Source organism: Scatophagus argus, chromosome 1 (assembly GCF_020382885.2).
Source record: "Scatophagus argus isolate fScaArg1 chromosome 1, fScaArg1.pri, whole genome shotgun sequence".
NCBI classification, from domain to species: Eukaryota; Metazoa; Chordata; class Actinopteri; family Scatophagidae; genus Scatophagus; species Scatophagus argus.
This window is the reverse complement of record NC_058493.1, coordinates 23,316,489-23,344,248: the sequence shown is the minus strand read 5'-3', so window position 1 is coordinate 23,344,248 and position 27,760 is coordinate 23,316,489. Positions and strand designations below refer to the sequence as shown.

General features: G+C 39.7%; 1 protein-coding gene across 1 annotated transcript in view; it reads right to left on the bottom strand.

The window, feature by feature from the left end:
- map2k5 (mitogen-activated protein kinase kinase 5) overlaps positions 1–27,760 on the bottom strand; it is a 46,940-nt gene that overhangs the window by 11,500 nt on the left and 7,680 nt on the right. Inside the window, exons 6-21 of the mRNA XM_046393258.1 lie at positions 27,413–27,480; positions 27,239–27,287; positions 25,589–25,653; positions 18,639–18,678; positions 18,442–18,510; positions 17,946–18,027; positions 16,797–16,858; positions 15,312–15,360; positions 15,129–15,202; positions 13,966–14,016; positions 13,787–13,858; positions 12,338–12,367; positions 7,685–7,711; positions 7,292–7,324; positions 1,650–1,711; positions 461–506 (exon numbers count right to left, since the gene is read on the bottom strand). Coding sequence (XP_046249214.1) covers positions 461–506; positions 1,650–1,711; positions 7,292–7,324; positions 7,685–7,711; positions 12,338–12,367; positions 13,787–13,858; positions 13,966–14,016; positions 15,129–15,202; positions 15,312–15,360; positions 16,797–16,858; positions 17,946–18,027; positions 18,442–18,510; positions 18,639–18,678; positions 25,589–25,653; positions 27,239–27,287; positions 27,413–27,480 — 879 coding nt within the window. The remainder of the gene's footprint in view (positions 1–460; positions 507–1,649; positions 1,712–7,291; positions 7,325–7,684; positions 7,712–12,337; positions 12,368–13,786; positions 13,859–13,965; positions 14,017–15,128; positions 15,203–15,311; positions 15,361–16,796; positions 16,859–17,945; positions 18,028–18,441; positions 18,511–18,638; positions 18,679–25,588; positions 25,654–27,238; positions 27,288–27,412; positions 27,481–27,760) is intronic.

Here is a 27,760-nt window from a genome sequence, read left to right as displayed (position 1 = left end):
AAACACTTAAAATTAATTTCCTTTTGTCCCTTGCTCAAATTTTTATTAGGCTATAAAATTTAATTTTTGTAAACTAGAATTATCTGACTCTTGCACTGCAAATTGGCCTGATTCATTCAGGTTGGCTTCAATGCAGTGAATTTAACAAATTATCGCTAAGTAGGTTTCAATCCTCAAGGTTTCTCGCTGACCTCCCTGACATCTTTCATTGTTAGTAAAAAGTTCATTACTGTTGTTTCAAGACAGCAATGCCAACTTTGAGGGTCCTTGAACCTGAGCACCTCAATCATTGCAAAAAATACAATTGTATGTTCCAAACACTATCAACATAATAAAATTATGTTTAATTGAATTTTCATTGGAATTCATGAATATGATCATAACCCTCTGTACACAGTTATTCAAAAACAATATTTTGTGGTCCTTGGAACGGTTCAATGGAAGGCTTGGTTTAACTTACCATGAGGTTATTAGGGGCAGGCCTCTCTTTGGGTTGCCGCCGCATACTGAAAAGAAAAAAAAAAGAAAAAAAAAAGGAGATAAAACAGTCTATACCCACGGAGAAAAAAGTCTATATCCAGCCACCATTCAAATTTTGATTGTGAGTGTGCAAGAGATGTTTTTGTTCTAACACTTCATTTCAGAGGCATAATTTATAAACACATATTCAAAGGGAGGCTTGAAACAAACTTTTAAAAGAACGACAGCGTTTGATAGACAGGAAAACACTATAACAACACAGCACATTCATTTCAAACAGAATCATTTAATTAATATTTCTCATATCGTTTAACATTTCTTATTAGTCGGGGCACTAAAACTGAAGCAAGAAGAATGGCTCAGTGGATTCACATTCATGTTTCTGCGTGTGTCCTCCAACTCATACAGGATCTGTCAAAACGACCCATACTGGGGACTTTGAGGAATTAGAGCAGGGACCTTTCTGCAGCTAGTCATGTAACGAGTTTATGTATCACAATGAATGGGCCATGACCCTGTAAAAATAGCCTGGGAGAAGGTAGGGCATGGCACCAGTACCTCAGTCTGTCCTGAGAGAGAGGTACCTTGTTTGAGTAAATAAAGCAGGCATGGGGGATAAACAACAGCTGGCGCAGGCTAGTGAGTACTGTACACAATCACACACTCTTGCATGTGGTTTGTGTGTGTGTGTGTGTGTGTAGATGCTTGTGTGACAGTAAAGGTTACAAGGGGCTAATGAATCAGAAGCAAATGCAGAGTAAACACTGTCTTTGTCCTGTTGCATTAGATAAATCAGCCCTTCTTTGTTAAAAAAACAAACAAACATAAAAGAACAGCTTTTTATTCAACATTAGCAGCACTGAAAATCATTGCTAAAACCATTACAAGCACAATGCACAGACACACACAGGTAAATGCCCTTCAATCTCATTGTATACCATGATACCTTTAATACATCTAATCATTGTGATTGTTCAGTCTGGCTCTGTGGCGCTCAGATGTTTGACTGTGCCATTCACATTAAGCTCCTCCAAACTAGAGTCACAAACACACCACACAACACACACTGAAAACAGAAAATCACATCTAAAATCTGGAGGCGTTAATTAAAATTATTTCTTTCTAGTCTCAAGACAAAGCGTATTAAAAAGCAACAGCAGGTGACTCACCACTGAGTGATGAAGTGAACAAACTTTTCACTGAACTGGCCGACAGGAAGAACTGGAGGATCCTGTGAAGAGGAATCAAACAACTTAGACGACAGCGACAATAATTTAACCTGGGATGACGATAACTGACATCAACGAAGATTTATTTAAACTTGGATGAACTTAGTTTAAAATTATTAAACCCAGTATACTACTAATGTACCTCTTTCTTTTAACATTGTAGGGATTCGACTCACAGATGCGTCAAACTGGCATCATACAGCCTGACAAAGATTGTGACCAAGGCACCTTTAGTTTACAATATGTGACTGAATTTATGTTGATTAATGAATTCACGTCATTTAAAAAAGAAATGTAAAAAAAATTTGGGTTGAGTTTTCCTTATTGTCTCCCCTGGGAATCTGCTAAGAGGCCTGGTCATAATTTCTGGTTCCAGAGGGATAAGCCAACATGTCAAACAAGGTTCAAAATTAAATACCACTAGGTTTCTTATGTTTTTGTTGCAAATGAGTTGCAAGATAAAATGCGTTTACAGGTCAATCCACTGGTGACAGAAAAAAACAAAGAAATGACATAACTACACTGTGTAGTTATTGTGGCTAACATGTTAACCATCAGCGGCCATCCAGCTAAAACAGATCAACGGCTTAGCAGAGATGTAAAGCCGGGAAAGCTGCTCTCCCTGCCAAAGGACTACGGTAAGATGTTTCCTTCAAGCTTTAGTGTTTATTCAATAGAGACTAGGTCTCAAAGGTGCACTAGTGCACCATTTAGTGTTTAACATTTATATGTTATCATACAATTACTGATATAAAATTCGTTCAGAGTAGATAACGCTGAAGAGCCCGGATTCAGTTAAGTACATTTTCAAGGCTACATGCTACACTCATCGCCTGATGTATTCATGGCTGCACTGAACGGTGATTGGCAGCCAAGTTAATAAAATAACAACAAAAAAACACCTTTCTTGTCTTCTGTAAAGTGTTCTTATCTCAGCCATAATTTCATTCATTTCATTCTTAGTCACTCTTTAAGCAACAATAAACGCGTTGAGCAAGTCTGACTTTAAGTTATATATAAGGCAAAGACAAGGTTCATTTCAATGCAACCAGCCCATGGACCCTCTGGCCTCAGCCACTATTTGAGAATTTACACTATGTTAGTTTAGAGAAAAATGTGTATATCGAGATATATAATGTATACTGTGGCACAACCTAAAAATATTAAAGAAATTATTTATTAGCCATATTGGCCAGCCCTAATATGTGGCATATATAAATGTCAAAATAGGGAGGCACATTCCATACAAATGAGAAAACTGCTATTATGCAAAACACCAACAATTAATGTACTGCATCCCAGCACACACACACACAATATGTGCAAAAGACAGGAATGTTTACCTCAGATGTACTATCAGAAAATATTTAAAGCAAGATGACCAGCAGATAAATACTAGGTGTAAGTGCTAAAAGATCTGTAATATGAACAGCACTGACATCCAGTGATATGAACAAAAAACCCTGAGTCCAAAACCAGACGTTTATTCAAATGCAGAGAATTAAATCCCTCTATAACTGAAGCCCTGCTGTGCCATTAAAAACACCTCTGGGCAGTGTTCGCCATTCCTTAATGCTCTGATCGGCAGGCTCCCGCAAAGCATGATGCATGAACCCATTTAAATTAACAAAGGAATGGGTTCCCTTCTAATCTCGCTGCACTTCACAGTGCTGCCGCCGCTTGGATGAGCAATATATCATAGCACATGCACGTACACACACACACAGGCATGCACAAACAAATGCCCTTGAGCAGTGCACACCACAAGCTTGAGTGTACATTCAGTTTAGAAGGAGAGAACCAAATAATTTGCAACTGCAAGTGTAGCATAAACACACCCAGAAAAACAGGATCAATTGGACCCACAGTTTTGTGCAAAGTGTTGACTACACAACTAATTGATGTGTTGCGTAGGCTAAATCTCATACAAAATCTCTCTGTGCACTTTCCCCACATATTTGCATGCACATGCGCTTTTTTGCAGACACAAACACAAACACACACATTTATGCATGTATTCATGTCTCCAGCCGAGAGGAACACCGCTGCAGCTTTGATGTGGCAGCAGGCAATGGGCACAAAAGACAAGCAGGCTGATGAAAGTGACTAGTCTGTGTGAATTATTCCTCCGGTTGTCAGCACACTCCACTATGAGACAGAACACACACTATGAGGGTACAAGGGTACAAGTAAATATACATGTCATTGCCATGAAGCAATTATTAGGCAAAATTAGATCAGTAATTACAGGCTTGAAAATAAAGTGGGAGTTCTTTATTAGTGGAGCCACTTGCTATTCAATAAACAGAGGAGAGAGAGAGACATTAATGAGGACGGACAGTAGACGGATAGCAGGAAAGGCTACAGAGAACTTCTCGTTCAAGACCTGGGCTGAATAATGTGAGTATGTTTCTCTGCCATATACTAAACACCGTTTAACATTAAAAAAAAAATGCACTGAAAAACTTCAAATGGCACAACGGCACTTGCATATTCTTTGATGAAGGATAGGCAATTGACTGTTTACTGAAATTGCAGTGGCCTCAAGAAAACTCAAATTACACTTGAATTGTTGCTTTTGAGCTGGCTGCACAAAAAATAATTTCTAGTGACGGAAATGAACAATATCAATAGACTGTAAAATGTCCTATCAGCACCAATTAGTGAGCCAATAGCTATATCAGTCTACCTGCTGTAATTTCTACATACGTATTCATTAAATATTATTTTTGTTAAGTCCACACAGCAACATTGTTCTCACAATTCAATTCTTTTAACTGTTTAAATTCTTTCTACCACAGAAAGGACCATTAAGAAAACTGGAGACGGTCTGTCTGCTGGACTGTCCATATAAACAACCAATCTAAACTAAACTTTCAAAATTTAAGAAAATTCCATTCAAGTTATCCTCTATTGTGCTGGGATGCATGGCTTGGTAATTAAATAATAGATATGTAAGTAAGTAAGTGAGAAAATGTTGAGGTCATGATTTTCAAGGCCGCTCTACCAGGCACACGGAAATTATTTCAGTATCTTTGTCTGACTAATGTGTAGCCGTGTGCTGAGATTCACTCAGGTGAAAATTACAATCCTTTGTGAGTCTATTAATCCGTCTTCCTTAACTTAATGATCACCTCTGTATTCACTTGATCTTCACTGAGCCTCTCAGTTATGCCTCGCTCTGTGTTTGAGTGTGATAGAAAAAGAAAGTAAGAAAACTGTCACACTCCACCCCTCACCATACATACACCACTAGCTGCAATAATATTAATGACCCACTCACAGGAGCCTATTACTAATTCAGCCATTACAGCAACTTTCAAATCCCCAGTGGTCTATAGTCATACACAACTTCAAAGCATCACACCTAAAGAATATAAAAAGTGTTTAGATCACATGTACAGCATGTACCAATGGGCAATACTTATTAAATGTCAGTGAGTCAGGTATAATTTATTACACGTACCATGATGTTGATGACATGCCCAAATAAAAACACCTTAGCGCTGAACTGACTACATCACGGGATCAACGCTCATCGATTCATACAGCTAGTTTTATAACGGAAAAATGAAAAGGCAATTCATGAGGCGCCACGGTACCTTGAACCTACAAGCTGTACTACGATAATAAATGTTATCTGTACAACACAGTTCAAAACAAATTCAAAAAGTGCTAAACATGATTGAATCAGGAATAAAGCATTTCACGACTGCAATGAGGCAAGCAGAATCTGACAATTAAAAATAAAAGGAAAAACCCAGAATACAATAAAATAGCTGAGATGATATAAAAAGCATGAATGACTTTCTCATGATGATCATGTCAAGAGAGAAAAGACGTCATTTCTGAGATGCTCCTCAGTGGATAAAAACACGACTAAAGGGTTTTCGTAACTTGTTTTTCAAATGTAGGGTCAAAAGTCAAATATTACACTCAGAGGCCAGGCTGCAGGGTTGTCATGAGTAGATGGGGAGCCAAAGTGTTTCTGTAGAACTGGGATAGATTTTGGCAACAGAACAGGTGATATCACCAACCACTAGTAAAAAGTAAACTAAAAAGTTCTGTTTGATAAATAAGAGTTGATCCTGTGGCAAAGGCTGAGCTGAAATCGAGAAGACTGAACATCAAATCATCTAAATAAAATGTTGGCTAAAAAAAACAAAGATAAAATAGTAACTTAGAAATGGGTCTAACAGAACAACTGAAGGATAAGGACTTCAGTTTGGTAACTGTATCATTTAAAGAGCCCTAAAAACTGAGCAAGGCAGAGCCATCGCTGTGTACTCGCTCCTGAACAATCCAGATCCAAGACAGAGCACTTCTCTGCGTATTGTACTGCGCAATGAGGCCAGTACGCTTCCTTCATTCTCATGTAGTCCCCCAACCATTACATTATCTCTGAGCAACTTCATCTTTCCAAAGAGCGCTTATCCTCTTGTCTCTGCCTCCAAAGCACTGACTTAGCTGGGACAGACAGGACCACTAGGGACAACAGAGAATGTCCTCTCGCCTCAAGGGGAGGAGCACAAAAAGGCACGGGAAAAATAGTTTGACTGATGCCTCCATCTAGCTGACTAATGAACAGTTCAGCCCGGGTCAATCCATTACAACCGAAAGCATTTAATTATTAATTAGGGCCAATCTATAGGCAGTTAAGGACAAGTGACATTTGTATGTTTAATGTGCAATATGGATGGTGGTGGGGTTTGGGGATTTAGGCTTTAGAGGTGTTGTGGCATTTTTGCTATTAGGGTAAGTCAGCAAAGAACTGAAAAGCAAGAAGAAAAGAGACGAGGGAAAGGTGAAAATGTAGGTAGTGTGAACTGACACATTCACGCACACAGACGCATAGCATTTCCGTCGTACAAATAATGTAAAACTCCTCGGGCGAGGCTTAGGTAGGGTAGCATTGTGACAAAGCCTGGTTCTTTAAGTTTCTCCACAGATAAGCTGAGATGGGACATAAGAGCATGTTACTATCATTTGTCACCTAGGTAAACTCATTTTGTGGGTGCAAACTATGTCAGATTTTTGATGATTTCAATTGTGAAATTTGTCAAAGTTTGAGTTATTTACTGACTGGAAATGATGGGGCAAGGGCATGTTAATTATGACATAAAAAAAGCTGCAAAGGGCACATTTATGTTGGTTAACACCGCATCTCATGAAATCACGTTTTTCAGTTCATCTTTTGCTTTGTCGCATGGTGTGACTGCTGTGTTTATACACGAGCATCCGTCTCTCTTATCTCTCTGTTACTATCTGTTTAGTTGCGTGTTGTGCCTTCTAATAACGAAACAAACACCCACTGCAGTCATGAGAACAGGCCTGGTTAAATTTTGTGGTATACAGAATTGAGAGCTGAGGTGCTGTGTGTGTGTCTCTCATGACAAGTCCAACCTCTGCAGTAATGTGCGTGTGCATATGTGTATTGCCTGAGGCAGTTGCATAGGGTGAAGGGTTGAGTGAGTGGGGAGCAAAGCCGCCTGAGTGGTTTGCTTCATTAGGAAACAAAATATAAGCTTTCCGGGCCATTAGGACTGACTTTAGATGCAAAAGCACATAAGACGACGACTCACCTCATCAACGATGCATTGCAGTAACTGGAGAGGCTGGAAGAGGAGAGACACAAGGAGATAAAGAAAAAAAAAACATGTCATCCCACATAGAATTTCACGGCAATAAGAAAAATCAATAGTGTGATAAAAAAGAAAGGTATCTACTTAGATTAATCAAATGCAGCGAGCTCAGGCAAAGCCATCCTTCAGCTCTTGAATGTTTTTATTATTCCATAATGGCACCTAATGTAATACCAGCAGTTTAAGCATGATCTAATATTTCACTGCAAAAATGCAATTTGAGTGTTTTGGGGTTTTTTTTCTTTCAAATGAGAGAGCCAACCAAGAGTAACAGACTATAGTGTGGGAGACCTCTATTTTCTTTCCCCACTATTCTAATGCAATAAAACTTACCATTAAAGATCCTTGGTTTTTCTGAATCTGTAGGGCAAGACAGAGTGGAAGGAATGAGGCGATATGTAATTAGCGTGTCATAATCAAGATGATGCACTTGGACACATTATGATCACTAGGAGAAAATTATTGCTTTCCTGTTGGCAATTTGTGAGTATGCGTTAACACCATTTACATAATGAAAACACACAAATGTTAATGGTCTTTCTTTCATTTGTGGAGAATGGGGGTAAAAGATCCACTAATGCTGATTTTCAGAGTAGTACTTTGTTCCTGCCCTCCAGGTTATGTAGATGTGCTGTGGCGAAGAATAATTGTTACAAACAGTATGACCAAGATTTGTACTGAGCATGCTCAAAGCATCAGTTTCACAGGTGCAACACTGACAACCAAAGGGCCAGGACACGGTAAGCTACCTTCATGCAGGACGATAACAGGCTTACAGCTGTCATTTTTGAACGAGGCAAAACGGGGAAAAAAAGAGATTTCAAAAACATAATTCTAAACAAATGGCACTGGCCTTAAGAAGCTATCTAATACAGCAGTTCTCAAACCTTTTCACATCAAGGACAGCTAAACTGACAGACCACAGACCACTATTTGATAAGATTCTGTCCCAAGGTTCCACAGCTCATAAGAATTTTGCTTTTAGATGTTTTATTACCAAAAGTGTATGAAACCTACAACCAGAATAGCCATACATTCTTCCACTGTATTACTAAAAATAAACTGTCCACTTTGCTGCAGAGCCCTAACACCCTCTCAAAGACCCCTGGGGTCCCCAAAATGCACTTTGAAAACAGCTGATCTAAGATAATGCAAATTATACTCGTTTGACTTACCAACTCTATTCCACGGTCACAAACAAATCATATGAAAGGACAGAGCCTAGGAATAAGGAATATTAATTTAAGATCTAGACCACTGATATATAATCTTAAAATGACACTGCAGTGAAACAACACAAAGTATTTAGGTTTCCTATTTAAACCCTCCAGGACTGAATCCATCAGGACAATCTACTGCAATTTCGAAAAAGTCAAATTTATAACCTCATCATATGGACTAAATGATATGTTTTAAGGCCTGAAACCTCAGCTCAGCTAAATGTCTAATACTGTTTGGTAAATAAATTGCTCATTTCTCCAGGTCTTTTGACAGTGCATCAAGGCACTTATTGATTCACTCAATTAAATACAGGTTTTCACACACTGCAAATACCAAGAGACTCCTAAACTCCCTCTATATTCAGTTTTGCCTGATTCAGACACATTAAAGGCGACTATGGAAAACTAATTTGTTCAGAAATAATTACTAGGACAAAATTGCGTGCTGCTCCAGGGGATGAAATTGGATAGTGAGAGACTAACTTATTCAAGCATAAGTGATCACTTATTCTTCTTGTACTAGGTAAGTTGACCACATATCAAAAAGAAAAGGTGAATAATCCCTTCCTATCTTTCCCACATAACAGAGTCTCTCATCACTGTGGGCTGATTATCTGCTAGACGATCATTATTTGCATGTTGGTCCTGAGGGTAAGCATTGCTTACTATGAAATTTACACTTAAAAAAAAGACTTTCCAATAGTACATTCCCCCAAACTGACAAACATACGGATGTATGACAAGCAAGGGTGGTGCCCTTCACAGTTTGTATGGAGTCTGCAGGATGTGTATGAGTGTATACATCTGTGTGTGTGTGTGTCACTAAATGACAATTGTAGCTATGCAGAACATCCATTTCCTTTGTCCTCTGAACTGGACAGCCTTGGGACAAGCCACATACTGGCTTTGTGATGACTGAAGATTACTTTTGAGCAACATCAAGTTTAATTTATCGCTTGAAAATATCTCAGCTTGATAATAAGAAGTCCAAAATGCAGTTTTTAGAAATCAAATGATTTCAGCTCTTTCAAGAGCAACTCAAAACACTTCTAAAAGATCAGAAGGCTGTTGCCCCTCCTTCAGGGATATTTCTTCAAGGGCAAGGAATCAGAAAACTCTCATAATACTCTCCCTTTCTTGATCAAAACCATGATTCTCAAGTTTTACAAGCTGGTTTGGGCAACAGCAAAGGAAGAGCCCCTCTGTCACCAAAGAGATATCCTGATAAGAAAATAGAAAATGGTGAGTGGTACTTTTCTCTGTTCTCTTCTTTACTGTTAGGTCAACAACAACCAAGTTTCTCTGTAAATAGTAAAGGATGTAGTGCAGCTTTACATCCTCAAGGTTCACATCATCCAAGTAATTTGAAGGTTGAGAGGGAAGCTCACTACACTGAAAAACAATTTTTAACTAATTTCATGAAGGAGAACATGTGGCCAAGCAAAGTATGAAAGAGTTTGGAGCTGACATTAAAAAAAACAAACACTGTTTACAACTCATGTACAGTACAAACTGACAGTACCATTTCCTTTCCATTTCACATGAGAGGGAAAAAAAACAAAGAAATGAAGGGAAAGCATCTATGCTGTATTTGATGGATGCAGTGATGTGTAATGGAAGCTCATGAAACATACACACAAAAAAAAACTGGCATGATATTTCATCCTGAAATTCATTGAAATCTGAGATAATATGACAAAATAAAGAGAAACAAAAACAACCACAGAGCTAACAAAAACACAACAAATCAATCAGAGGCAATAGCGCTGGCGGCTGTATACACATCACATCAGCTCTGGTGTCTTCAAAGACTTTCAGAGCGAGCCGTGCAAAAACTCCATTAACTCCTGACAAAGGACGCAAATGAATCCCGACATGTGGTGGAGTGGAATTAAAGAGACCATCTCTAATCACGACAAACATGAGGTGATGACTCCCCTGTGCGTATACACACACACACACACACACACACACAATGGAATGAATGAGATAATGCATCAACTAAACATCCACAAATGACAGCAACTGGCAAGCACACATGTAAAGAGTGAACAAAAGAGCACAAACAAGGCTAAAACTGGCTTTTCAAAAGTGCAAATCACCAATGTGTGCCAAATTCAACTTCAACAACTAGTCCCGAATCTTTCGCTTGTCTGTAGTAAAATTCAGATGCCACTGACTTCTGATCTCTCTCTCTCTCTCTCTCATCTCCTCCAACTTCTCCCTCAGCCTGTACTAAAATGTTCTCTGTGAAGTGTAGCAGGAGGTTTTGCACAGACAGCTGTGCCAGCATCTGCAAAAATGACAGCTTAGGCCCGAGGACTTTGGCTGGCTGCGCCTGACGAGCTGGATCCGAGCGCTCTCGCCACACCGTCCTGCTACAGCCTGCAGGTGAACTGTCTGCAGTACCATATGGAGTTAGGGAAAAATTAACACTGAGAAAAGGAATGCTGCGTGACAGTGGAGAGCCTAAACTATAAACTCAGAAGTATCTTTAATATTTTGCCTAGTCTCTTTATATCATGGAGGGTAGATTAAACCACCTCTAACGCACTAACAACTGACATGATTAAATGATGGAAGGGCTTTGAACACATGCTTTTCATCATGGATTAAGAACTAATGACAACAAAGTATGTCCATAGCTGCATCATGACTGCAGTTTGTCTCACGGATGCCTGAGGACTGTGGAAATACACGACTAGTTGCTGAATTAATTCTTGATATTAACAGGATAACGGCTTTAAACAGGAGTAACTGGCATTATCGTTCAAAATAGCTCAAAGAAATCTTAGTTCATTTAAATGCACAGATATTGAGATTGTCTTGTCATCCAACTTCAGTGTTAAATGTACTGGTTCCATTGTGACCAGGAAGGACGGTTGCCAGAAGGTATCAGTCACTCAGGCAATCCTCGGGCAGATAATGTAGCAGTTACATCACACTCTGCTTCTTTAATCAACCACAATGAGTTTACATTTAACTGACGGCACAGTCCAAGTGTTGCAGGAAAATTAGACAGAGAATGATCAAATGTGCCAAAACGCACCTTACACTATATTCTTCGCGCATGACACGAAAAGTTGCAGGACGTATCCATGGCTGCCTTGTTACGGTGGAAAATAAAAACAACTTTTCCTTCATATAATTAAGGTTTTGAATGCACAAATTTCACACAATCACAATGAACTGTGGTTCTGAGGAGAAACTCTTCATTAGATTCACATTTCATGAAGATGTGGGGCCAGGAGGTAACCTGAGGTAACCAGATTGAGATTGCTCAGCTAGGGATTAGTGAGATAAACCCATCTTAAATAGGCTAATTAAGACTTGATGGGATTGGGAAGTCACTTCTGTGGTCGGCAATTACATTTGAGCGGGATTTTAACTTAGTGTAATGAGGGGAAAAAAATGATCCCAAACAGCAGATTTATGCATTTAAAGTCAATACTGAACAACTAATGCAGAAAGTAATATGGACTGAAAATTATATTTCGAGGTCGAGATGATATCTTAGTCTCATTCTGGAAGACTAAGATAATATTTGATGTTTGTAATCATTAGAAAACCTTATATCAGTAAACACTAGTGTCTAAAATGGACATGAATGCATCTTATTAAATACTTTTTTTAAAAACCTATTTCACAGGCTGAATGAGTTTATACAAATATTTCCTTTTTAATGTTTTTTTTAGGTTGAGATTGATTAAAAAAAAAAAACAATTAGCCTAAAATACGAAACAATGAAACAATGAAAATCACTCACCTGTGGATAGGGGAACATGCCCAGCGCCAACTGTGTAAAGAAAACAATTAGGATGTTCTTAAATTCTTCTGGACATAATGAAAAACACAGCAATATCTATGAACACCTACACAAGCTAACGTAATCCAGTCAAACAACCCTTACATAAAGCTTACTTTTGTGCAGCTTACAAAGGGCAATTTAAGTAACTTTATATTTTACCCAGCATGAGCTTGAGTGTGTATGTGTACAGTATATAAAACAAACAATATAATAATAACAACACAAGAAATGATGGCTTTAAAAGGGCCCTCACAGTTGAATCAACACTTCTGACAAATAACAATTCACGAAAGTAGAATTTCTTGCATGGGTGATGGAACTCCATCCTACTACACAGACACTCATGATAATGTACCCACACTTGTATTAATGTATACACGTCTTTCCATTGCCAGAGTCGTAATGGCATGGAATGTAAGAGGAGACACAGAAGGAAACTGCTGCTAGAGCCACCGAAGCATGGAAAACTTAAGACTTTCTGTCTTTGAGGTGGGCTTAGTCCCCACCTGCTGATAACACCTCTTTCATCAAACAACATCAGCTATTAGTTAATAACCCCCCCCCCCCCAACACACACACACACACAATTACCACCTGCAGAGAACAAAAGGAAGGGATAAAGAGGAGGACAGGATCGAGGATGTAATACGTGTATGTGTGTTATTTTGGCTGGGGGGTTGGGTGACAGCTCTCCCTGACATTTGGCAATTCACTTGGGGTGGGCATTTTTCATCTTGGTCAAGGGCAGCTTATTGGCAACATTACGTTATTAAAATGTCAAAATGCTCACGGTCTCTCCTTGAACATAAATAGACCAACTAGTAGGCTAAAGATCAATCCAAATGGAGTGGGACTGCACGCCATTTCATTTAGCTTAATGCACACATCCACAGTCAGAAATAAAGTGAACAGGGCCAGGGGGACCCACTGCTATAAAACTCTATCTTTATCACACAAAGATCATGTCAATAATTTTGACATGGCTCCTTCTCTGTGAACTCATCCATTATTGTTATAATTGTAATGTTATTAAGCATTATTGACAAACAAAGGCGAGGCAGAAGCCCACATCATTTGTTATACTGCAGAGGGAGAGCTGTGGACAGAAACAGATGGAGAATCAATAACGTCAGTGGAAGGACACGAAACCGGGGAAGTGTAATACTGAAATTAAAATGTTATTCGAAAACGCAGGGTGTCAGTCAAGCAACACTACTGGGAGAGATGAACAGACTCTGTTGTGTGCACACGTGAGAACATAAAAACATATGCATCTTATGATGATGATATGAAGTATATGACACCTAACTATGGAAAATTAAATAACTTTCTCTGCATAAATTCCCCACACATCCCTCTGTGTACAAACGCCAGGTATAGCATGAAGCCATTTAAGCACAGTCGTACCTCCATGAACGAGATTCCCACACTCCAGACATCTGCGTGGATGCCGTACTGTTCTCCCGATATCCTTTCCGGCTACGGAGCAAAAGCAAACATCAAAAAGAGTCAAAGTTAGCTCACTTCTTCCCATATGCAACTTTAAAAATATTTCGCATGAGAATGAACTGAAAGGGAACACTCACCGCCATGTATGCGTTAGTTCCCACATACGTTTTAGCGATAGAATTCACCAACTGCAAATGAGTAAGTAAAGAGGATACACAAATAATTACACTGCATATCATTATAAATTTAGACTATTCAACTGAATATAATAAACCTTAACCTGTATAAATAACTTTGAGGAATCATTACTTGGTTTTCCTATATTAGGGATTTAAAAAAAAAAAAAAAAAGACAGGAGCTGAACTTACATTATCTAAATCTATTGACATGTCAGGTGATATTTCGGGCTGCTCTCAACCCTCGCTCAAGGGAAGAAGAGTAAGACAAGGAGACATTAGTGAGAGCGTGCGTGTGTGCGTGTGTGTGTGTGCAGATACAAAGGCACATGCCATCAATGACAGGACTGTGATAATGAGTGTCTGTTCCCTTATGGCTTTTTTTTTTTTTTTTTTTTTGGAGCATGCCCTACAGTGTGTGTGTGTGTGTGTGTGTGTGTGTGTGTGTGTGTGTGTGTGTGTGTGTGTGTGGTATGTGTGACAGAGAGATAAACAGAAAAATAAAGTTAAAAAGACAGAGGACAAGTCAATGCAGCTAGTGTTACTCATAGAGGTTGCAAAATTCACCTTGGAGAGTCCAACGAAGTGGAGGTTAAAAATGAATAACAATTTGCAGCAGAAGTGATGGTGTGTGTGTGTGTGTGTGTGTGTGTGTGTGTGTGTGTGTGTACTGAAAAAGGAGACAGAGTCTTCAGGGTTGATGTTTTGGGGAACGCTGAAGGTCTGTCCCCAATGATTACTTTACAAACACACACTGCGACACACACACACACACAAAATGACTAGGCTATTGTCTGCCACCCACGCTTTCACCACATCTACTGAATACATATCAATGAGGCTTTGCTGATGTGTGTGTGTGGTTGGGTCAGAATTATAACAAGTGATTTTTTTGAGGCTGCAGAACAATGGAGGTGGGGGGGTGGAGTTAATATGAGAGGAAGACCCTTGGGACAGCGCTGATGTTTTGAGTTGAAAATGAATGCAGTGATTGACAGGCTGACCATATGCACACAGATCTGTGCGCGCACACACACACACAGACTGAACAGGAAGACAATTGTCCATGCTTTCCCTCTGTCTCTGTCTCTCTCCATCACGCACACACAAACAAATCAGTGTACCTGTGTGCTGACACCAAAGTCACAGAGCTTGACTTGTCCCCGGGTGTTCACCAGCATATTGGAGGGCTTGACATCTGCGGAGACAAACTGCTTGATACAACTGCAGCATCAGCACTAGCTTGTCTTATCAACTCTGCCCCTTTTTTTTTAATAAACACACAGCCTGCACACTTTCTTACTCACCTCTGTGAAGTATCTTCAGGCTCCACAGATATGTCAGGCCTTTAACTACCTAAACAGACAAAAGCAAAAAAAAATTTTGACATCATTCACAGTTTAACCAGGACATGGCTGAATAATACATTCGCTCGGTTAATGTGGAGTGATTACTAACAGCTAAACTATACAAACTTAAGTTCTAGGTAGGGAAAAAATGATAATAACCTTGTTTACAACTCACAACCTGGCTGTTATGGTAAACATCACTGATTGAGATCAGTCAAGGGTTTAGACAAGACTCAACCTGAAATTCTGAAAAGGTTTGGATACTACTGTGCTGTTTTCTGTTGTTATATACATCTCTGATGCTGTATCGATGTTGTCCAGTAATCTGTAAATAGGCTTCAAGCTATGTTGTTGGTGGTGCTATGGCAGAATGGGTTAAGGAGTGAGAGCTGTAATGGCATCCTGTACAACAAAGGTCATCCAGTGCAACTGTAGGCACTGGGTTTCCACAGTGTTGTGACTTGTCTGTACTTTTGTTCATGGTTTTATGGACAGAATATCCAGGAGCACCCGAGGTCTCTTGCACTAGTGCAAGCACTAGTTTTTGGTAAAGAGGGTAGGAGAAGAGAGGCACTTGTTTTTCAGTGATCACGACTCCACCCGTCTGACTGGACTGAAACAACAGCCACATAATCATCATATTTTTAAGTACTACTCATCTCCCGATGTGCAATACTGCTTTGTGGTGATGTTTTCATTTAAGGGATGTGAGAGCTGGTTCCAGCCTTTAGGCTCCTGTCATCCATCTCTGATGCACGCCAGCACTGAGATAAATTAAGGGAGCACAAAAGCTCTCTGAAGTCCTGCTGCCTCAAAAGGTAGTGGTGTGAATACTGCAGTACACAGCTTCACTCACACCCTCTTGGGTGCTTTTCCTTCTGTGATAATTAACAACTGTGACAGTGGAGAGGAGGGAAAGCTGTGAATTAGAATTAACACTGACTAAAGAGCTGTCATTGTTTGATTATGGACAAAGTTAAGGGGGGGTGTGACAGGGAGGAGGTGGAGACAGGGGAAGGATAATGAGTGTGGAAAAGGGACATGTATTTATCAACATCAAGGCCATTTCGATTAAAATGTTTTGAGAGTAGACAGGGAGGGAGCTGGGGACAGAGGGGAGGACAAGGGGAAAACAACACCGACTTTGTCCGTCACTTCACCGAACAGAAGCTAATTGAAAAATTCACACCTGTGGTTCTCTTTTCTTTTATTTCGTTAATAAAATGAGTTTTCTCCTCAGACCTGTTCTGTATCCGACAAACAAATAACAGGTCACACTGAAAACTGGGACCGCCAGGCACACACGGACCATCACTCTCCAACAGAATACAATCTTAAATAAATGTTCCTATGAACCCCAGAACACACCTCTCAATACAACTGCTTTTCACTGAGTAATCACACCACTAATGGGGAGATTTTAAGTATTTCATTAAAACTTACTGCCACTGCTATCCTCCCCAGGACGTGCTCTGGAATTCTTTTGTACACGTCGAGAGAACCACCTGGAAAAGACAAAGTATTCTCTCAGGTAATGAAAGAGATATGTGCAATTTGTTAACTAATCTCTGAATGGCCTTTTTTGGCACAAGGCACAGCCAAATTCATGTTGGCCACACAGTAACACTCCACACATATCCAAAAACAGCTGACAAAAATAATTTGGATCCAGATCAAGCATTTCCCGCAAGGCTTCGTAGCCTAAACAGGCACCTTTGACAAGAAAAAACAGTTGTTTTTTTTTTACACTGGAAATTGAGACAAAATAAATATTTATATATATTCAAGGTTTAAAAGAGAAGTTAAGATGAGCATTCACAAAAGCATTGGCTGAAACTAGCACAAATTTGATTTAATTGACAAACATTTGTGATGTGTGCCTTCCTGAACCTAAACTAACAAAAACAAACTACAGAAGAAAACGAGCTTTTCAAATTTCTGCACATCAGCTGTCCACCATACATAACGCTGAAGACGGTTTAAATGCAGAGAATTCGTTTGAGATAAATTTTAAAATGTTAGTTGTAATTCCATTTGCTGACACAAGCATTAATCTGTCGTGTGAGAGAAAACAAGAGACAATATTACAAAGTCAATATTTCCTTATGCTGTTTCAACCTTCCCAATATTGCGATTCCTTGTTTGAAATAATCAAGTACAAATGGAAATGACTGCTCAAAGAAAAGTTTTATGAAGTAAAGAGAGCTGAGAGGTTGGACAGACTTTGTTGACAGGCTGCGAAATGTGTGAAACTGGGGAATCACTGCATTAACACACACTTGGACAAACACACACAAACCTAAAAACACAGACAGTCCCCCATGTCACACAAATCTAGACACACACACACACACACACGTACAAACACACCTACAGATGCACTTAAGTCAAGATTTATCACACCCTTGTAGCTTTTAGCACACAGGCATGGTAAGCAGCTCACAGCGATAAGACGTTCTCTTGATCTGCAGAAGTGTAAATGGATACAGAGTAGAGAGACAGAAGACAGTTCCCCAAAGTCTCTTCTACACAGCTGTGGCAAGCAGAGAGAGAACATATGATCCACTGGTTTCAGCCACAGACAAAACTCACCATCCATAAATTCTGTGCATATGGATATCCTGTTCTCTACAAAAAAGGCACTGAAGAAAGTGATGATGTACGGTGAATCACACTGCAATCAAGAGAAGAGACGGTGCGATCATTAAGAGCAAGCCAAAATATTTATCTGGGATACTAAAGAATTTGTTTATATGCTATTCTCATTAAGAAACTGGCCAAAAAGTGATTATTTGACCAGAACTCTGAGGGCAAAAGTGGCACTGATTTATAGAGCTACTCAATTATGGCAAAAATCAGATTTTTTTTATTTAAAATGATTAGTGCCTTTGGAAACATCATGCATTTAATGAAAAAAATTAACAGTAGAATTCCTTGAACTTTAATTGTAATTCAGCTGAAAAACTCTGAATGACACTTTAGACTCTTGGTTTACTGACATTGTAGCTCCAGTTGGACAGCAACAGTCAGTGGACAAAAGAGAAATTGTTTTGGTAAAGAAGAACAGCTGTAATCAGTCAAAACTAACCTTGTACAGGATTTCTAATTCCGACATGATCTGCTTCTGTAATTCCACTGTGATATCCAGGGGAATGACCTGTAATCAAACATGAGCAAATAAAAAGGTACAGGCATTAATAAAGACAAAATTAACAATTTCTGCTGATGTTTTGACGGAGTGCACAAGTCTGAGGGTCACTTATGAAACGTGGAAGGAGATCTCACCTTGACAGCTAAAACTCGCCTGCCAAGAACGTGGTACGCTCTAGAGGAACAGAACAGGAGATGATATGAAACCAAGCTGAAGAAAGCAGTTATTTGACTTAATTAAAAAGGCAACTTGAGCTTTTGTGTTTTGATTTTTCAACTGAATTTTCTTCATACTGAGGAGCCTTGACCATTCTGTATATCTTTCAATCTAAAAGAAACAGTCCCATTGCAACCATTACACAATGTTCCAACGTGGTTAATACATTAACTAAAATTGATCACAGCAATAACAGAATATTACCAATAACGTACAAACGTGGGGATAAAGCTCAGCTGATACGAAAGGATATAAATGGCACGAAATAAAAATGCAGCAGGTCTTCTGCGCTTCTGAGAAATAGTAGAGTCAGCGTGACAAAATATCTCTGCTATTTCTTTTAATGGTCACCACCCAAAACCAGATCCAGTCAGCCCTATCACGACCTGTTCCAGACAGAGTTTTGAGTTGCAAGTAAAGCAGCAGTCACAGACCGTCCCAGTAATGATTTAATTATCAAACTCCTTAATGCCAAACATCGGCTTTAGTTACAGCCGTCGAAGGTCGGTTTACGGCACCAGCGACAATACCTCAGGACGTCTCAACATACAATCCTCAAGGACGAAGACTGTCCAACAGCTGTCAGGTGATGGGGGATGAAGTGGGGACAGTGGACGTCACACAGTCTGGTTAGCTTGCAAGCAGCTTTAGTGAATGCGATACCTGGCTGCTCACCTATCAGTGGGTCTTCCAGAGAGTATGTGTATGGCACAAGGTGTGATTAATGTGTCTTAGATTGGACTATCACGTTGCTCTTCGGCCAGACACCCCAAAACTAGCCAAGGCCTTTAATTAATGACACCTATTAGCGGCATGTCAGGTATTTACGCACAGGTACTGTAGAACAAACACTGCTCTGAAGCTGTATGTTGCTGTATGTGAGCTGCTGTTTACACGTTTGATAACAGTCTCACCACTTCTACGTTCAACAACAAAACTAAACTTTACACAGATTCAGTGGAAAACACAAAAAAGAACTTAACATTTACATTTCAAGCTGTCCAGAGAATCCACAGCAATCGCACATACTGAGCTATTTAATTTCACATGTGGTGTGATCACAAATGTTGAACCAGCAATTATTGTTTGTTTCTAGAACGTGTCCAACTTTGTTTCAAGCCACATGACAAGCTTTGTCGGCTATCAAGTAGCGATGACCAAAGGTTTACACATAAACGATATGAAGCCTTTAATTATTAGTCTTCTCCTGACTTGAGTGGACAGTGTTACTTCTTTTTGCCCCAAGACTGTTGGGGGTAAAGTCATATTTACCTGGAAGAATTCTTTGCACATGAGGCTGATGGCCTTGTTTCCATTTTGATGTCTCTGTCTTCCTTTAAGCTACAATCAATATCAGTTAAGCATGACTGCTGCCTCTTAATTAAGATGAAGATGTTAATTGAGGCAAGATTGGAAGGGTAGATGTGTCAAATACTGCCTGGGCAGGCTGAGTGAGTGTGTGTCAGGCAATCTGAAAAGAGATTAAACCATGTCTTCCCCCATTCTAAGCAACTTGTAGTTGTTCAATTCTCGACACGCAGAAAGACATACGTGTGGCAGAATGCACATAACCACAACTTTAACACATGTGACTACTGCTTAGTTAAAGCTTTATTCTCAGACCGTCCTTGACCACCTCAGGGCCGAGCATCCCTGTATGAGTTACTGTGACAGGCTTGTGACAGCGGGAGATGTGGGGACAAGGTTACATAGCCACCCCCCGCCACTTCCCCCTGATCTGACCCCAGTAAACGTGCCCCATTGCCTGGATCTTATTTACACTCCAGCCCGCTCTGTAATAAAAGCTCCATCATGCAGTATTCATAGGGCATCTCTATGTCTCTGAAGTTGGGGTTGTGGGTTAGGGAGACTGGCCTCCTGGATCAGGGCTAACATGGTACTTTTACACTGCCACATGGATGACGGGCTGCCTTCCCTACTCTCCGACTCTCTCACCTGATAGAGATATAACGGGTCTCCTAACTGACAAAAGACAGACAGACGTGCATGTACACACAGACATGGACAAGCTGGCCTTCCTAAATATCCAACACATGAGGAGCTCAGATTTAAAGGTCTGTTTTGTTTAAATCTTACCATGATTAAAAAGAAAAAAAGTCAAAGTTAATATTCCTTAATTTCATGAATGGACTCTGATGTTACTTTTGAGAGCAGGCTACTCGCGGCAGAGAGAGAAATTACAGCAGCACGATGGCTGTTTGTTGTCAAATTGTACTTCATCCACTCGAATAGCCTCCAAAGTTAAGTCCAACGTCATTTTAATGAGACAGTCTCTGGACCAGCAGCTGTGTAGAACAGCAGAACAATATGCACAAAAAAACAGATATTGTGACTGTGATATGAGTCACAATTTTAGTGGGAATGTTAACTTTTGCATTAAATTTTCATGTTTAACTGGTAACAGGTGAGAGTATCATGACTGTGTATGAAAGGAGCAGTTTGTTCTTTGTATAATTTCTGTTTTTTATGTCTGTATTGTACATTTTACGCTTTATATTATGTCCCATTTAAGTTTAATTGGAACATAATTGTATCACACTAACCTCCAGTGGATACCAAATACTGAAACAATCATTTCATATAGCAGTTATTTCATAATCATTTAGCTTGAGGCTGTAAAACACTAAATAATGTTTTTTGAAGATTTTGTAAGTGAAAGTATTATTTTTTTTAACAACACCGGTCACAAGGACACTCCTACACTGGATGATTGGTATTAGGAGGTATTGAGAATACGCCCTCTAGAAAAACTGACTCACACCCTCCATGACAATGGATTTATTAAGATATGGCAGCCAATCTTGGATGTGGTTGATCCCCTCTGGAAGGGACTTTGTCTGACCTAATTAATAACACTGGAACTGACCGCAGCGCAACCTAGTAAAGTAGTTAGCTAGAACTGTACTGGTGTGGTGGTGTGTGTATGTGTTTGTTTGTTTGGTTCTTTATGGTGGTAAGGTGTTGTTTATGAGTTGATTAAGGTTGTTTAAAACTGGAAGTATATGTAACTGTTGCCAAGATCTCAGCAAAAAAACAAAACAAAACACAGGCCTCAAATAACACTTTTTAGATAATACTCAAATACTCAAAGAGCCAAAACAGGAGAAATACAAATTATTTCAATAACACTCACACTTACAATCCAAATATTCAGCACCAAAGGCAACACCAAAACCCAGGCCTAAATTTTTGACTTTAACTAACTAATTATTTTCAGTGTAGATCAAAAGCATTTCTTTATAAACTTGCTTAATTAATACTAATTGTACACTAACGCAATCACAGCACTAACTGAAAATGACACACAAGTCATTGGTGATCAGTTCGGGATTAAACTGAATGTAATAACACTCGGGAATGTTAGATTCATGGTGGAGGTGTGTTGTATTAAGCTTCACTAAAGGAGTGTCTCGTCAGCATTATAGTTTAGCAATCCCATTCAGCTGGTTCTAGACACAATCTAAAATATCTGGATACGTCACACTAGGTTACCACCACTTAACCAAAGAGGTTTGGCCTTTCAACATGCAGTGTAATCAATGAGGTTAAAAAACAAAATCAATGGAGAAAATGGGCTGCGAGACTAAAGGGACCGGCGTGGGTGTCTAAGGAGATGTCACCACAGCCCCAGACAAATAAATGTCCTTTTTTTTTTTTTTTTTTTTTTAATTGCACCACTGGATCCATGAGTCACAAAAATAGCCTGTGTGTCCTTGTTTTTGTATTTATAAGCCATAGAGTCAGTTAGATTGGTGGACAAGATGGACCTCTGAGAGAGTGTGTAATAAAAAACAAGGGCCGACATTGATGGATGGCTAGGTCAGTGTGTGGCTATGGAGAGCTGAGCTGCTGGTAACATCCAATTGAGTCTAAATGGCTCTGGGTCATAAATGGGCTAAGAGGTTAAAAGGTGGGGAGTGGTAGCGCTTTTCACACGTGATAAGTCTAATATAAGCTGGACCAAAGGGTAGAGGCTGAAGACGACAGAGAATTGGTTTCTAAGCAAGCGAGAAACCTGTCCAGGTCCTTGTTGCGTATGGATAAAGTTGTTGGGGTTTTTTTGGTTTGTTTTCTTTTAAATGGTGAGGGCATCACACATTGGAGGACTGTACCACATCAAAACACTTGCACATGATAAGAAGTGATGCAACACCATGTGACAGATGGTGAATTCAGCTGATCAGAAGCAGTTTCCATGTCATCTGATCATGGGACATGGGGATTTCTGTCTCGTTTGACCTGCTTTGGGTGATACTGCCTTGATCCAAAGTTTCAGCATCGGTTCTTTTTCAGTGTACAATGGCCAGAGCCACTGTGTGAATGTAACCCAGCTTTTAATAAACTGCAGTCTGAAGCAGGCAATAACAGATGCCTTTTCTTTCTTTCTTTAGCTGATGTTTGAAAGTGAAATCTCCGTAGCATTATCCAACCAATGCACAACATAAAGTCTTTATTTAACCATAAAAACAACTTTTCATATCTTGATTTTTTTCACTATTTTTTACTATAAAAAAAGACTGACAAATAATATGTAAACACAAAAAACTGAAGGCATTAAAGTATGTTGCAGGCAATTAGACCAATCCATGCTAAACTAAAGCCATTTTTTGTGTCTCTGTACAGAAACAAAAGCCAAAGGCCAGAAAGGGGATCTTTCCAAAATAGACTCCTTCCATTTCCATCTCTTTACGCACCTGACAGGATTATCTCTTTCCTGTCCAGACCCTTAAGAAAATCCCACCATGATAAAGCTTTTCTGAAGACAGAGCGGATAATTCTAATGTACTTACTGTATCACTGTTTTTGTCTTAAATTACGCTAATTTACTTTTAGAATTAAATACTTGTCAAGAGATATTTACAGAGAAGAGGACTTGACTTAAGTTGTAATCAGTTGATTAAATATGTTGAAGTGAGAAATTGGGGGAGGGAGAACAATATTAAACATTTGGAGCTTTTACTGACTGTGACAATATAATTAAAATGAAAAAACAGGGAGCCAATTAACAGTTAGTGATGAAAAGTTTTAGGAGGGGATGTCAAGGCCACTCACGCAATTAACACCAGTATAGAGGCAGGAGAGCGACAAACACTAGCGTATACTGTTTAATATACTAATGACTGACATATTAAATTCATTTGTTTCCCATGGTAAAAGGTGATCATTGAAGTCACTATTCAAAAAGTACACTACGATTAAATATTCTACTGGACAGACTTTGATAATACAGTTTTGCTGGTTTGAGGCTATATTCAGACTGATTTTAGGTTTCATCATTGAGCCTGGCTGTTCAGTGTCATTTTAGAGATTGGGTACATGCAGTCAGAGTAGAACCTTCTTAAGGTTTTTGCAGTAAAGAGGCTGCCCAGAGCACAGTCGGTGCTTAGTAAGCTACTGCCGACTCAGCAGAGAGGGACCCGGCAAGTCAGAAAGGATGCAGATGTAGTAGTTTTGGAAGCATAAGCCTGAGTAGGGTGAGGAGTTGGGCTTAGACAATGACTTACAAGCATCCTAAAAGTGTCTGAAAAAGCATCTGTTGATGCATAGAAGGATGAGGACCCTAGCAGTCCTCAGTAGGGATGGGGACTGGTGACGTCAGTTGGGACCTTCCTGTCTCATTTTTGCAGGTGGAGCATATCATTTATGCTCACAGATTCATTATGTAGGCACTTGGTTTACACGCCAATACAAAACTGATAATGTTGTAATGATCCAAAATTGTCAGTAACAACTGACTTGAAATGAATGAATGAATGTTGATTCAGCTCAGATCTTCAAGCAGTTGAAAAGTATGTTTTGGTTCCTCTAATAACTAACAAAATGAGAGACATAAAATAAAACAGTCTTCACCAAAATAGCAGACCCCATCAGGCTGTTTTTATTTATATTTTTTCCTCTTCTCTTTCCAGCCATAAATATTTCAGCACCAAAGCATATGGATTTCTTGCTGGGCTAAATTGACTGAGAAGTTGTTGGACATGCAATATTGGCCTTCACCAGTGCAGTGTAACCATTTCTAGTGCCAAACTTATCAGCAATCTCCCGCTTGTACAACTATGAGAAACTGGCTCTTGTGAAACTATCTTTCAGTCATAAAATGGTGAAAGGTGGTTGGAAAGGAAGGGGTGAAAAAAAAACCCACAGTCATGTGGATTTGCTAGATAGGAAATTTACTGGGCTGGCTTGGGACTGTGTGAGGCAGACCACTCTGTCAAGTCAAGGTTAGCCTGAGAAGTGATCAATACTTCAATCTCAATAAAACAGCTCAATAGGTAAGGATTGATGGGAAGAAGGAAACACAAGGTGGGGAAAGAAGGACAGAAGCTGCAACACAAATGCCAACCTTGTCATAACGTTTGCAGGGCAGTAATACATTTGTCTAGCTAGAGAAGATGGAGCTCTTCTATCGTGGCAGGTAATGTGCTGTACTATAGACAGATTAAGTCCATTGGTGTCATACTTTACAGCCCCAAAATCAATATCATATATGTTTGCAACCTTCAAAGTAGAATAAATAAATGCAGGAATAGACACAAACCAGCCTGATCGATGTCATACCAAAACTGAGAGATAAATGGACAGATGAAGGAACAGGAGAAGGGTTGTGAACAATAGAGTACCCATCACAGACCCTTAGTGAGTGATGTTTTTGTCATATAAAAAAAAAATGTAGAAAAAAAAATAAGTCAGGACTCGTATTACATATCAGTCTAAAACTGGGCACTAACTGAGACATTCTTCCTTAGTGTTTGAACTGTAAAGAGGCATTGCCACACTGTCATTATCTGTGATTGTGCTGTGGTCTTGTAGTGTTGGTGCCTCAATGTGAGAGCCAGCAAATACTTACTTGTAAACTGTGCCTCCGTTTCCATGGCCAAGCTGCTCTTGATAGCGGATATCTTGGGCATTTATCTGCAGAGCCACAAACACACACAGGAATAAAATAACAGCATTTAGATGGTATTACACGAGAAGACACGCAACCAGTGGATGATCTGTGTAACTACACAGGTGAGAGAGCAAGAGAGAGGCAGGGAGAGCGAAAGGGTGAGAGGGGACTACATTGTCACTGGAGGCTATAAACAAGACGAGCATTCAGGTCACTCCAAGTTCAGCAGCATAAGGAGAGTAAACAGCGAAACAGAAGGAGGAGCAGCGCAGATCAATACAACATTTGCTGTCCAATTTATAAAAGGACATTGTTCTTGGATGAGTGGGGGAGTGACTGATGTACAGTTTAATGACAATTTGTTTGCGGTTGTTGTTCCACTTAACTTTGATAAAAAGTGTCAGAGGCGGGTAATGTAACGCAGGCATAGACGTAGCTATTCTGAGCAAATGCTTTCTCCTGCATCGATGAAATTCCTCCAGACAGAGCAGATAATTTCATAGTTCCGATTTAGTTTTAGTTTAGTTATATCTTAAATAGCAGTAACTAATCAGCACTGAAGAAGACAGCATTAGATCTGTAGAATCCCTGAAGGTGGAGAAGGGTAATGCACTGTCTGATGATATTGTTTGGATAACTGTAAAAATGAACACTGAGGAAAACATCTAGTTCATCACTGTATTTTAACAGCAACTGTACTACCATAATCAAAAATAAAAAGGGTCAAACTTTTATCTAAACATATTTGTTATATATCTAAAATACAAAAAAATGTAACTAAAAACTAATTCTATAAGCAAAAGCCATATTATTCACAGTATCAATATAAGTCCTACTGATGCAACAAGAGCTGTAAAATTATGAAGGAAAAACATTGGTTATATTTGCATCCCAAATGGTCAGAATTTACAATGTCAGGGGAATAATTTTCAAATTATCATTTCCTCTGCCCATGCAGTTTGCAGGCTAACAGTGCTCGGTGAATAAGCCAGATTGTGGGGACAGATGCCTGATAATAGTATGGCTGATAATGATATCAGTGTTGTGCTGCCAAACCTAACTTTGTACAGACAGAAAGAGGTCAGCATCCCAACAGAAATGCACGCATGCATGCACAGAGCACACAAGCACTCACCCCAGCAATACACCTCAATTGATTAGATAACATGGCGAGAGTTAGGAGAGAATGAGAAGCGATGGATGAGAGAACGGAGGAGAAGGGAGCGAACAGCTTTATTAGTTCAAGGTGTTACAGCAGAAACCTGAGAGTACACTGGCTTAATTGTCTTCCTGACATACTCTGTGTGCGTGTGAATGAGAGAGAGAGTGTGTGTGTGTGTGTGTGTGTATTCCACAGAGAGAAACATGACTGCAGCAGTCGTGCTCTCAGGAACCCACAGACTCTCTGCTCCCAGCACAGCACAGAGAAAAGGCAGTAACCGAACACACACTTTGCATAACACGCACTCAACTGGCATCACAGACAATCAACAAAGGAACCAACCACTAGTGAGAATGCGCTCTAGTCAGTCAGGACTCTATGGGTGAGAACAAGACCAATGAGATGCCAGCAGCTGAATTCTACTTAAACCCAAAGCACAGACTCACCTGCCCATTTGTCAGGATCCTCTTCAGCTCGGCAGAAGATTTTTTTAAGCTGGAGGAGAGAACACAGCACAGTTGCACTGACGCAAGTATCACAGACATCACTGTGCTCATTAATTAACCATACAACTGTAGTTTATTGCAGGTGGTGAACTCCTCATGCAGCAGCAAACTCACCTGTTGTTGGCCATGGAGTCGGGGACAGCATGAGTGCAGTCATTTGTTGGGTTAGGTCTTGTATTAACCTGAGGGTGTGCAAACGCATACACATAAATGTGAAAGGACGCACACACTCACATGCACACACAGACACACACTTAGTGGTCAAGGCCAAAAGACAGGCAGACAGACAGACATATGGCCAGACCCCCTAATGAACAAGTACAAAACACAAGCTCTCAGTTCAGCCTGAAGGTTAATTGGCTTTCGTGGGAGAGAAGGGAGGCAGGCAAAGAGGAAAGAAAGAAGTATCCATGTAGAGGAGGGTAAAGGATGACAGACAGCAGAAGGAAAAAGGGAGGAAAG